We start from the raw sequence: 13,879 nt of genomic DNA on the forward strand, positions 1-13,879 counted from the left end.
ATATCATCAGTTATTCATGCATTACGCTCAGTATATAATATGAATAACACACAAAACCTATATCATAAAATCTGTATAATGTATAATTCAGCACACATCTCAGTGTGTAATTATAATTGATACAAACTATGGTCATACTTTATTTTACCATGTCCTTGTTACACATATTACATGCATTTACTACGGTAATAACAAAATTATGCATAATTAATTGCAACTAACCCTAATTAGAATCTATAAAGTACATTGTTAATCTTATTGCTGGAATATGCTACGGATGTGTAATAGGCTAATAACTGTTAGTGTAATTCGTTTATTACAGAGCAGTACACAAGTAGTTAAAATAATAAAATATAGATTTTTATATATGTACGTGAGCTACTGACGTTATCATTATGTAATGTTTTCTGATGACTTATTAATGAAAGTGTATGTAGACCAGCGTATAGTAATGCGTGAGTGAAATGAAAAGTTGTGCTCGAGACAAACCTCCGTTGAGCAGACAGTCAGTCGTGTTTTCCCGCAGCCTCCTCCCCTTTACTACAAGATACGCGCGCTAGTGAATCATTCATCACTCCAGCGCAATGCGAGCTGATGCTCTGAGTTTCTATTAAATGAACACACATCTGACTGAACTCCCTTCAGTTTCTGTGCACTGGGATCTGTTCAGGATGACACCTCTCCTCTGCAACGCCTGCCTCATCTTGCCTGTTGCTTTACATCTGCGTAAGTTGATGCTGATATACATCTACTAAATTGTTTCGACCGGCTATTTTTTAAATTTATTTATATGGACTTCTGATGGGTTAGACTAGAGGTTGCTCGCTCTTTCTAACCAGCGTACACCTGAGTCAAACCGCATTTTTGGTTTATTTAGGCTGCGATGAATCAGCTTCAGAGATATTATGACAAATATAGATCAAGAGAGGTTGCCTTAAAGGATTATGTAAGTGTTCATGGGCTGTTTTCCTATTTAAATTAGATAAATGTGTAAAACATCAGATTTAAAAAAATAAATAAATAAAGATAAGTGTGTATCTGTCCAAAAGTGCTGCAGAGTTGAGGCTCCGTCGCTCGAGGAGTGGAGCTCTGGATGTTGCCGGGGCACCGCTGACGTTTCGCTGTTTCTTTGGAGTCCATGCAAATACTGATGTGACTTATTTCCCCTGAGGATTTCATCGTGTGTGGGAGAGAGAAAAAACAACGATAGTCACAAATCATAAAAGCAGCTGTTCTGCAACTCACAGCTCTTCTCTCCGGAGAGTAAACACCTTTTGCGCATTTACGGTACAAGATGTCATCAGTCATAACGTGTGTGAGGAAATGTGTTTAAGACGTGTGTAGGATTTAAAATGATAAACAAAGAAGTGAATTGTATGGAATGTGTTTCTGATTCTTTTGAAGCATTCTGGTCCTAAATGGACGTACTTAATAAGAAAAAAAAGTAAAAAAAAAAATAATAATAAAAGTATATTAGAAATAAGTGTAATTCTTGGCAAGACTTCCTAATGATTTTACAGCTACTTTTATAGGCTGTATAAATGCAATTCATCAATTTGTTAAAAATTAATAACAGTATTTACACTGATTAATCTAATAACGTGTATCTACAACGTTGTTATGAACAACTACAGCTTATAAAACGGATAGTTCCGGTCCTTGATTCTGATTGGTTGAGCCGCGTTCGAAGCTGTTGTACATTACTCTACAAACATACACCTTTTGTTTGTTTTACGTCTGTGTGCTGCTCGACAACTTCGCTTCGCGTCGTGCCTAACAAGGTTATAAATTCACTGTAAACCACGGCTTCTTTGGGCCTTTTGCTGTATTTAAGTGCAGCATTACAGTTGGTTCATTTCAAGTCAGACGTCACGAAAGCAAGCAATAAACTGTGGTTATTCAGTGACGGATCCGACTGATTCAAAAGTGTTATGATTCACAAAAAAAGTGTCATTCATTCGTTATGCCCTTGTAGCGCATTGTGTGGTTTTAATTCACTGAAAAGAACCGGCTCAAAAGAGTCCTTCGCTCGAGATTCGGACTGCACTGGTTGCGCTGTATGTTGTTGAACCACTGTAAAGACTCGGTGTCGTGACACACCGGCTCATTGGAGTCATTTGTTCGGACTACTCTGGACTACGCCTGTGTCTCAAACTGTCGATTCATTAGCGTTTCAGATAGAGCCCGTTCAGTCAACTGAACAGCGTTATTTGTGAATGAGTCTTTCTCATAAATAATACCACTAAGCATTATGAGCATTATGCTATCACATGACTTTTGTTTATACTGGCTCCACTCCACAACAAACCACTACAATTGCGTATTTTTCCTTTAAATAGGACAGGTAAGTTTTGTGTGGAAGAGGGATAAATTGGCATTTTTTTTTATTGCTGTTCTCCTCAGAATAGCTTTAGAAGAAACTTAACATAGAATTTACTTATTTATTACATATGATAGGGCCTATATAAACATATTTGTGAACCTGAATATAAGCTGTTTTCTTCCTTTACATTACATACTTCTGCACCACAGTTCTGATATAGTCATTGATCATTCATTTATAGCCTAATGCCGTAAAATATGAGCTAACATGTCTCTATACAACATATCAAACTTTTGCAGCAAGTCTAATATGCTAGACCGTCCACATGTTTGGAAACAATCATTACTATATGATACAACCACGCTGTAGTTTAGCTTGCACTTTTATTTGGCAACTTGCCTTGGCTTTGAAGAGAACATTGCCACGTTCTCACAAAATGTGCATTTACATTAGCTGATGTTTTGTTGTATCACAATTTAGAATAAATAAGTTCATGGAGAGAATATGTAGCTGAAAAGATACAGTGTATGATTAGGGACTACAAAAGAAATCCATGATAATTGTTATAATACATTACAACACCTATTTTTAGCACATCTGTCACATTGCTACACTGTAGAAGGACATATTTTGTTGCTACAGATGAGTTGCATCAGTGAACACAAGGGACTTGTAGAGCAATTGTAGAAGTGGCTATTTATATATACACAAGTGAATCAGTGTTGAGTGTAAGATCTAGAGTTAAATGCATAATGAAGAGGAGCGTCTTTGTAGAAATGTGACTGCAGAGTCAGCTGTATTGACAATTATTGTGAGTTCACCACTGCAGATGGAAAAGGTCATGGTTTTGATTCTCAGAGAACATAGTCGGCTGTTTCCCATTAATGAAGTAACAATAGGTAAAATATATGAAAATCTTGAATACAGAAAATAAACTTTGACTTTTTAACATACAATTATCCTTCTTGAAGAATCCAGTACTACAAGTGATACTTGCAGAACAAAGCGCTATTCACTCCCAAAGGGCTATTTATTTAATGTACAATTCAGTGGTTTATGGAAAAGACAAGATTTTTCATAGGTTGTAGTCATAGTTTCTGAACTGTTTTTAAATGGCTCACGCTGGGCGGTGAGAATTTTTGATTTAGTTTAAATAGAATAATTTATATCTTGGTTGATTTTGGGGGGTAGAAGAGAAAATCCTTCTCAATCTTTTCGCACTCTCGTTCTCTCCCCACATCACTTTCATATTCATACGCTTTTGGTTGGAAAATTTAAAGAGCGCTCTGAAGACAGTTTGCCGCATTGAAAGGAGCAGACATGACTTCTGAGTAAAGATAGTTTTAAGACTGCTTAAAAACTAGGACACTAATGTTTACCGCCAAGGATATCATTCTATTTAATGTTCTTTTCTGTAACAGTAATTACTCAGTAAATAGGAAGCGGTCTGATTTGCAGGATATACTATTGATGCACTGTTTGAAGTGCCAAAGTCTTTCACTCACTTGATTTTTACAGAGTCTGTGGTGACTTTTGAAGTCATCAGGACATGCTTTTATTTAATACATATAACAAAATTTGAAGCCTCACTGAAAATCTAGAATTAAACATTTAATTGTATGTAAATACACAGAAAGGTTCAGGGTTTTGAAACATCTGAACATTAGAAAAATTGAAACAAATAATATGACAAATAAAAAAAAGGTAACAAAAAAAAGTAAAATATTTATAAATAAAAATGGTTATAGTATAATATATATATATATAAATCACAGATTTTATTATTAACATAACAGAGATATATATATATATATATGTTATGTGTATATATGTTAATAATAAAATCTGTGATTATAAAATATTTAGAAGTTGTAGAAATGCTAATTAACCTAAAAAGTATTTATGCATTTTTACATTCATTCATTTTTATGAAATACCACTAATTAAACTCATAATTTGCAACCAGCTTCTACAATGATTTAAGTCTCACGATAAGTAACATAACAGAGTAACAATTCTGGTCTCATTAGTGTTTTCATTCACCTAAAAGAGCAAATTCATATTTCTCGAATCAGACTTTTTACCTAAATAACAGTTTTTTTAAAATGTATTTTCCAAACAAAAGACTTTGCACTGAAAAGTGAGGCTTAAGCTGCTTGCCAATTTAGGCATCACCCCAAAGCATAGACTGACATTGTTTTTTCTCTTCATATCATATCAAATTATATTATATAATTAAATATATTAAAAATGCAAATGACAACAATTTTCACTAGTCATCTCAGACACTTTAGCCTCATTATACACAAATCGACCTTATCTGAGTCAGTGTCTGGTCTTTCATTATAGACTCTGTATATAGCTTGGTCCCCAAATAAGTGCTGTGAAATGAACCAGCAGCTGAGGCATGACATCCCCTCGACTCCCCACCCCTGTGACACCGGGAATGAATATTCATGAGAAAAGTGACTTACTGCTATTGAAGTTACAGGAACTTGTGTCCTCTAGAACTAATGAATCCTGAGTGATTCAGTGGTGTGAGCATTTGTGTGCATGTGGTTAATGTGTGGAGAGAAGGAGGGAAAGACAATGACCCAACTTGCAGGGGTAATTAAAGGCAGCTGAGTTGGACGCAGACTCCAAAGCGCACAGGGAACATTGGTGTTTTTAACCGAAAATCCAAGGTCACTGCAGTCCATCTCCCAGGTGGTAAATTTTGTGTGGGTTGCATATCTGCATCAGAGGTAAGAGGCTCATCGAATCCCTCAGGACATTCTGAGGCTAAGTTCGCAGCCATATATGGTCATTACCCATTTTTTGCACTTTTTAAAATGAAAGACTTTGGGATGAAAGTCAATTGGTACTTTTAAATAGTGTATTTAAGGGAACATCATATTGTTACAACACATACACAGATTTTTCCTATACCACATCCTGATTTTGGATTCTCTTGTAACTATAAAAAAAAATTCAAGCACACTAGCCAAATGGCCAGTTGAGCTGTTGCTTTCTGTTTTTATAAAAAGACATGATATATCTGAGTGAAAGAACCAAGCAGTCCTTTAGGTTTTTTCTTTTCTGTTTCAGTGGCGCTGGTGGACATAAGGAAAGATTAATATGGCTGTCAGGTTTGTTTGATCACGGTTGACTGACTGTTCCCTCAATGGCTAACCCTTTGAACCAGTTGAGCTGAGACACGTCTACTCAGTGTGGTTTTCTGTTATTTTAGCCATTATGTGACAAGCATGGATAGTTTTGACAGAGATGATCTGAAGAGAGAGGAACACCATTAAACAGGTATCACAGGATGGGAAAAAACAACACACCGGATGACAGAGAGGAAGAAGAGGGAGTTAAGTTGTGAACAGAATACAGAAATAAAAAAATAAGAAGAGAGATGAGAAGAGATGAAAAAAGATGAAAGCAGAGAAAAGACAAGATGAGGGAAGTGAAGAGGTAAGGTGAAACTAGGCAAAATAAAAGAAGATGAGACAAGAGATAAAATGAGATGAAAATAGATGAGACAAGGTGTAATAAGAAATGAAATGAGATTAAATGAGAAGAGTCAAGATGAGGAGAAATGAGAAGAGTCAAGATTAGAGATGAGAAGACAAGACAAGAAATGAGACAAGATGAGAGAAAAAATGAAATAATATAAATTGAGATGAGTTAAGATGAGAAAATATAAATAATCATGAGACATGTGGAGAGGAGATAAGATGAGAGAAGTAAGGACATGAGGGGAGAAGACAAAAAACTTGAGATGAATGTAAGGAAAAAGAAAAGAGATGAGACAAGACGAGATGAAGAACTGTGTCAAGGAGACAAGATATGAGAAGAAATAAAATAAATGAGTCAAGGCAGAGAAATTATTAGTGATAAGACAAGGAGACAAGATAAGAAAAAAGAGATGAAGATATGAGAGAAGAGATGAGACAAAACTAGTTAAATTGATAAGACATGAGACAAGAGAGAAGATGATTCAAGAGGAGAAGAAATGTGTAATGACGAGACAAGGAGAGTAGAAACAAGATGAGAGAACTAAAGAAACAAGATGAGAGTAGACAAAATGAGAAAACATTAGATGAAACAAGAAGACAAGATGAAGAAAAATTTGTAATGTAGAGACAAGGAGATGAGACATGGAGAAAAGAGACAAGGAGAGCAGAAACAAGATGAGGAAAGTTAAGAGATGAGAAGATATGATGAGAGAAGAGACAAAGCTAATTAAAATAAGAAGACGAAACAAGGAGATAAGATGAGAAAGAATTGAAATAATATGAATCAAGGCAAGGAGAAATGAGTAATGATGAGACAAGGAGACAAGACAAGTTGAAAAAAGAGAAGAGGCAAGATAAGAAAATGAAAAGATAAACATGTGAGAAAAGAGATGGGACAAGGCTAGGTTAAATGAAAAGACAAGAGATAACAGACAAGATAAGATAAAAAGCGATGAGACAAAGAGACAAGATGGGAGAAGTTACAAGACAGAATGTCAATATGAGGAGAAAAAATATATATGTTAGCCTGCACAAAAAGATAAGACCAGAGGAGAGAAGAGACAAGGTGAGAGAAGTGAAAAAATGAGGTGAGAAGAAATTAAGTAAGAAGACATTAGATGAGTCAAGAGGAAAAGAGATGAGTAATGATGAGATGAGGAGAGAAGAGACGAGATGAGAGAACTAAAGAGACGAGAGTACAATGTGAGGGAAGTACAAGGAGACAAGATGAGATGAAAAGAGATGAGACAAGAAGACACTAGGAAGAGAAATGAGTAATGAAGGGACACGGAGATGAGACACAAGGAGACAAGAGAAGAGAAGACAAGATGAAAGAAGAGATGAGACAAGACTAGGTAAAATTAAAAGAGATGAAACAAGGAGAGACATGAAATGAGATGAGTCAAGACAAGGAGTAATGAGTAATGAGACAAGTGGAAAAAAGAGGGGAGAGAAGATGAGAAAAGAGAACAAATGAGAAGGCAAGAAAAAAGGAAAAGATAACAGAACAGAAGAATTTTGCAGAAGAGAAGAGCGGAAAATAATGCTGCAGCCTTCGGAGAGACGATTGCTGCAATTGGAAGTGGCCCAGCCTGTATGCCTGGAAGCATGCACTAACCCTGATAAGTTACAGCTGGGAACTTCAATGTTGCAGTCGATAAAAACTCATTAGAGCAGGACTGGGTCACTGTGTTAGTGTCCAATGCAATGAACCTCGCATTTACTCTCCATCAGAGAGGATGAGAGGAGCGTCTATTGATCTTAGCAGCAAGCTCATTTATTTGGTGGATGGAAAATGGTTTCAACATGGCCTCAACACTCACCTCAGCCAAGGGTCCACAGTCTCCAGGCGGTACACTCAAGGGAAGGAGAAATACAGAGAAAGGGTAGAGAAGAGGGCATCCGTGCTAACAATGTGTGTACATTCAGAAAACTGTGCGAAGTCATGGGTTTGAGTGCTACTTTTGTTTAGCACGGGCCTCTTGCCAGAATATACAGCCTTACAGCTCCAATTCTGTCATTATTGTAGAACACAATCTACTTCCAGAAAATCTGCTTCTGTTCCTCTGACACTGCTTGGGAGGAGAGAGCTATCCACTGCCCAGAATAGCATCTCCACCTGTTTGAGTCCCCCTGATTCTAACCCCAGTTATTTAGTAAGAAGTGCTGATTTAATTGCCTTAGAGTGTTTCTGATTAGCGCTAGAGTAGCTGCAAGCATATTAAAACACATTTAAGGGGGCGTCTGACTCCCTGCTCTGCAACAGAAAACATTTTTAAATGCAGACTTGACAAACGACTTTGGTGGGCCTGTTTGTCTTGGTTTTCCAGACATCCAAGTCAGTACAGACTGTGACGGTGTTACACACTTGTTCATTATATGCAGGAAACCTGTTTACACTTATGCATTAGATCTGTGTATAAACTATATCACGCCATGAATCTTTAATAGTGTAGCTAGGTGGATTCCCCTGTCAAGTTTCAATTGTAAATAATGTAAAACTCTGAGCCAGATGCTTCTGTCAAGGTCCTTCAAAACGTCCTTGACTGAATCCATTCTTTAGCCCATTCTCAACATATACTGTGCTATGAAAATCCCATTTGTGTTACCAGTGAGTTATAAGGCTTACCAAAATTGAAATGGTTGTTCGAGCATGTGTCAGAGAACTCATCTTTGCTAATATAGTTGTCAAATATATAAAAAAAAAATTTCCGTGCGTGCATATCATTTTTAATGATATACTTTATAAAATGTACTTCATATTAGATTAGGTATTAATTGCTGTCACAATGTAGAGCTGATAAAGCATTAATTTTTTACAGTGGTTTTAAAGAAGTAAACACATATAATCTGATTAGCACAATTTTCATACAAAAGCATCCGATAGATTTTCATATTCTGCACTAAATGCTTTTTATTAAATACGTATTCATTCTGGTCATTTGTGGCATTCAGTTCTCAGATATATCCATGGCAATGCTGTATATAAGACAGGTCATCTGGTTAATGATCTGAGTAACTGCGTGTCTTTTTATCATTTGTTTATAATTAACCTTCAGTATTATTTTTTGTGTCATATTGCTGAAGTGTTCGTCCTGTTCCTTGGCCGAGTGATTTGTAGTGGGCTATACTTTTTTTATAGATCATTCTTAAAGATGTTACAATACATTTATAAAATCATTTAAACTCAAAACAATATTGCATGTCTGTGTTTATTTATTTGTTTGGTGTCCAGCAGTTTAATTGCATTTAACTGCATTGGTGCCCTGTCATGTTTTTTTTTTTTTTTTTTTTGGTGATTATGACCATATGAAGCATTGTTTAACCAACGGATCACATTGTAGAGGTTTTGATAGGTGTACTATTTACACCAATCATCATTTTAAATGGACATGCTTATAATTTTGAAATGTTTATCATCATTTCTTTGATCATTCTAGAATAAAGCATTCTGCTGATTAGATTTTGCACTGTCCTTGCAAAGATTTGTTCAATAACATAATTGCTTTTTATGCCATTGTCCAAATTGTATGCCAATGCCAAGTGGTCACCAAAAGAGCTTCAATTATTTCGTGGCCTACTTCAGAGCTTTGCAGATTTATATGAAAAATAAAAATGTGTTTTTAAAAATGCTCTTTCCTGGTAAATGGCATTGAAACATGGTATGACTCACTGGCTGGTATAGTATGGAGCTCTTAGTATTCAGCCATGCCATCACTTTCGCTGACTGAACAGCCATTCAAAATGTTTAATTTTCTAATTTTAAACCCACTTTTTCTATAGTTTCTGAACCTCTTGTCTCAACAAACTGAGAATGCAGGGAGGGAACGGTTCAAAGGTCAGGTGAATTTATGTTACAGTCAAAACAAGAGTGCATCAAAGGTCAAATCAATATGAATAAAGATTTATATTAACATATAACGTGAATAGAGTGAATAGCTCTTTTTTATTGGCCTTGGTTTCCTATGTAGTATTTTTCTCATTCAATTTATTTGTAAGGATTTCATTGATTCTTCAGTAAAGATTTCTAAGCCTTAACCAACAAACTCAAAGGGGAATCACAACATTTGATTCCAAGCAACAAAGTGTTTGAAAATTGTATGCTACAAGATTGTTTTAGGCAAAAACTCTTTCACGAAGCATTGCAAATAATGTAATCAAACAGAATAGAAATGTATTCCAAATATTCAGATTTATACAAATATAGGAAGACTGACTCAGTTATCACACTGGCTTGTTGAGCTCTCTTCAGGATTATTGGCTGCGGTGTTACGCTGGGATGGGAATTTAGGTGGGCAACTAAAGTCAATATGAGAACAAATAAAATTAAAATGGAGACAGCAATTGTCTGAGTTCCAGACGGTGCTGTATACAGTATATGATACCCAATACTACAACAAAACAGACTAAGGAAAATGAAGATATAAAAAAGAAAGAACATAAAGATATCAAATATGACTACTGACTTGTCTGGCTTGTAAAGAAGCATATATCATCAATTATCAACCTCGTGTAGAAAATTTCATAAGTTAACATTAAAAATCAGTTTCTCTAAGGAGAAAATAAATGGGATCCTACTTCCTGAACCCTACTGTTGCGCTCTGTTGTAATGTAATTGAGAACCACTTATCCCTGCTCACGGAACATCCTTAATCTCTGACCTGTTTATTTAATTTTTTCCCCCCTGTCTATACACCACTGCAAAAATGTGCTCTCATCAGCATCATATAATCTGCGGCTGGAAATCACAATGATTATTTTTGGAGTGCAAATTTTTGCTGTGTATTTACTTCAGCGTTCCAGACTCCTCCTTAATGAAGTAAGTGAGGTTTTCATGTTCAGTGTAAAGAAAGCTGACTTCACAACATGGCCAGATGAAAGAATATTTTAAAAACAACATTTGCATATGATCAAAAAGGCTCCTGGGAATCGTTCCTCCTTCATATTGGGAGTACGAGGAGAGACGGATATTAAGGCCTAATATCAGACCTTTAATGCAGTCATCATTTTGCACAGTCTGACTGAAATGTATGTGAGAGCATCAAACGTTCAGTTAAACAAGACTGATGCGTTCAAGGTTCACATCCTAATTGTGTTTTGCTTCTAGACTCGTCTGTACCCCACCCCAAAGCCCCCGCAGACTGCGCCTTATGATTGTTTGAATATTGTCTTGTTTAATCACTACCCTATTTCTTGTTCTACCAAGAACATTAGATGTTGGAATATTACATACTGGTTTGTTTATTCGCAGCTTTTGGAGGATTTCTGAGTGTAGTTATTAGACTCGGGTAAAATAGAGACCAGGGAAATCACACCGACCTGTCAAAGAGGTTTTTGATTTAGCAAAAAAAAAAAAAAAAAAAAAATTATTCTTTGTTCTCTCTTCTTCTGTCACAGCATAAAGACAGCTTCCGTTAGCTTCTTACATTCAAAATAGCTGGGAATCAAAGAAAGGTTTCTGTCTCGAAGACACTTCTAAGACTTTCATATGAATACATGATCTGTTCATGTAAATGGGGCTGAAAGAATGACGAACTGCGCAGTTGGAGCGCTTTGATGCCAAATATCAGCCAACTAACGGGAGAAGGGGTTGACATACTGTATCTAATCTGTTGTGTGAACCGGAAAGTTCAAAAGCAGGGTCGCCAAATCCGTGAAACAAAAACAGCCAATGACCCTAGCCACATGTAATACAACTCAGAATAAAATACATATTTTACAGTAGCTGTTATGCATTGTTATACACCATTTCAAATAGTAGTAATTAAAAATAGTAATACAAATTATCCCTCTGCACTGGAAAACTGAGGACTTGGCAACCCTGTGTGAGAGTCACTTGTTGTTAAATAAGGTTTTCAATCACTGACTGCATGACATTGGAAATCACACCCTGTTTAGCTGCTTTTGTCCATTCTGGTATCAACCACCTACATTTATTTTGGAATGTTACTAGGAAATAAGTTACAATGCAAAAATATAATGAATTTTAATCCTTAATAGCAAAATACCTAAAGTCAAATGCAGACCAGAAGATTTCCGAAATCTTTTTTTTCTGATTAATTGAAATGATGCTGTGGTGGTTTAACAGATTAAAGTTGTATTTGATGTGGAAATTATTTTAATTGGGTCTTTACTGCTAAGCTCTTCCAACAAGTGCAAATCTGAATCTAATTTAAACTGCATGTAAAGGGAGCGTCTCGGTGAAGGAGTTGCTCCATCTGTATAGGTTTATCAGTGACCTTGTTCTGGAGAGATAGCACCTGTCAAATTAATGCCAGTGGAAGTATGATATCTCTTTTCCTGGCTTCTTAGTTAGCTTCTGAGAGCCTCTCATCTTCTCCGTTCCGAGAGAGATAATGAAGAGATACAATCGAAAGCAGGTCTTGCCTAATTTGGTCCTTCTACCATCCACTTTTTTACAGTGACACATGACTGCACGTGTGAGTGATTGTGTTATTGTGGTAGTTGCTTTGTCTCTCCATAATCAAAGCCAGTGTTGAGCACATTAGCGTTGGGAAAGACATTGCCTGCCTTCGTCTCTCTCTTCCCTACCCAACTCTCTCCCATCTGCAAAACGAAACCGCAATCCCATGAGGCCTGCAAATTTTTGTAAACTCTTCTGGGAATTGCGCATGTTTATTAGTGTTACATCTCTCGGAGAAAAACATCCGTTAGAGCAAAATACGAAAATCCTTTTAAGATAAGTCTTTCCACCACTGGCTTTTGAAATACCCGGCTAGCAAAGATAAGTTTGATTTCTTTCAGGTTGTGCTGCTGGTTTGTCTCTTATGCCACACTAAGTGTAAAATGAAGTGTTGTGCTGGATATAACTCACTGCCACAGCTACCGAACACAAGAAGTCTGTACTAACAAGCAGAAACCTGTCTTCCACCTCTGTTTGAGCTCCATTTTTTTTCCAATTAGTCCTCCTCACCTGGCGGATGACCTGGGCTAAGAAAACCACCTCACAGTGTGGGTTATGTCACTAAAGTCAATCTTGATTTTTGTCCTTATTAAAGAAGATTGTTTGTACTCGTTTTGCCTCTCATGAATTTAAATTCAATGGCAAAATGTCCCTGCCCCAATTTACAGTGCATATCTCTGTACCACATCCAGTCACTTTCCCCTTGGTTTCATGAAAGAAATTAACAGCTGGCGCATGCACTTCTTCTCATCCCCCGCAGCCTCCCTCCATTCAGTGTTCTGGGAGTGAAGGTGTGAATGGAAAACCGGAGAGGTTAACCGATCACTTGGAAAGGGGACTTTGCTGGCATGAGCTAATTATCAGAATTTGTTTGTGCCATTGCAGGCAGCTTCACTGGAAGCCCTGTTTCAGAGTTAGCTCGGGGAATAGAGGCTCTCCTTGCCTTTCACACGCTATGCTGTCACTGCTAGGCTTATTAGCCCGTCGGCCCTAACGATGCTACGCAAGAGAGGGCCACAGTTACCACAGAAAAAGTTGCCATAGTGCAGCAATAAAACTTTAGGCAATGCCCCTACTGCTTTTCATTTTAAACAAAGTATCAGTTCTTTCATTCTGCAGAGTCGTGCATTCAGCATATGCCTTATGTGTCCCACTGAAACGTTATTAGATGACATTGAATTAAATTAGCACCAAACAGGAAGATTTATCTTATCTTAGGTGGTTCTATTACATTTGTACTAAATGGGAAGATTTGGTTTATTATTATGGGTGCAAAACAACCATTATCATTTTCTAAAGGAGAAACACATTATACATTATCCCAGGTAACAAATTCAGGTTTGTTTTTAATAGTCTAAGACAGTTAAAGTGTACAGTTTTCTTGTCATGACTACAATGCTATTTACAAGTTACAAAAAAGTTTTTAGAACGTTCATCAAGTACAAGTAACATTATACGTAAGTATACTCAGAGAATGTTGTTCTGACATTCTCTAAATGTTATGAGAGTATATTTTATTTTCACCCTAACTATATGTCATCACTTACATTTAATTGTATTTTTCTAAGAACATTAAAATGTCAATTTATTTGTTGTTGTGATTGTAACAATATGTCAAAAACATGTTTTAGA

The 13,879-nt window shown here is 36.4% G+C and overlaps 1 protein-coding gene across 1 annotated transcript in view; it reads left to right on the forward strand.

Annotated features, from left to right (window-relative positions):
* The first annotated feature begins 377 nt into the window (after nt 1-377).
* Nucleotides 378-13,879, forward strand: part of LOC113118426 (neuritin-like protein) — a 25,230-nt gene continuing 11,728 nt past the window's right edge. The window contains exon 1 of the mRNA XM_026287580.1: nt 378-726. Coding sequence (XP_026143365.1) covers nt 615-726 — 112 coding nt within the window. The 5' untranslated portion in view covers nt 378-614. The remainder of the gene's footprint in view (nt 727-13,879) is intronic.

The sequence above is a fragment of the Carassius auratus genome, chromosome 18, assembly GCF_003368295.1.
Source record: "Carassius auratus strain Wakin chromosome 18, ASM336829v1, whole genome shotgun sequence".
NCBI lineage: Eukaryota > Metazoa > Chordata > Actinopteri > Cypriniformes > Cyprinidae > Carassius > Carassius auratus.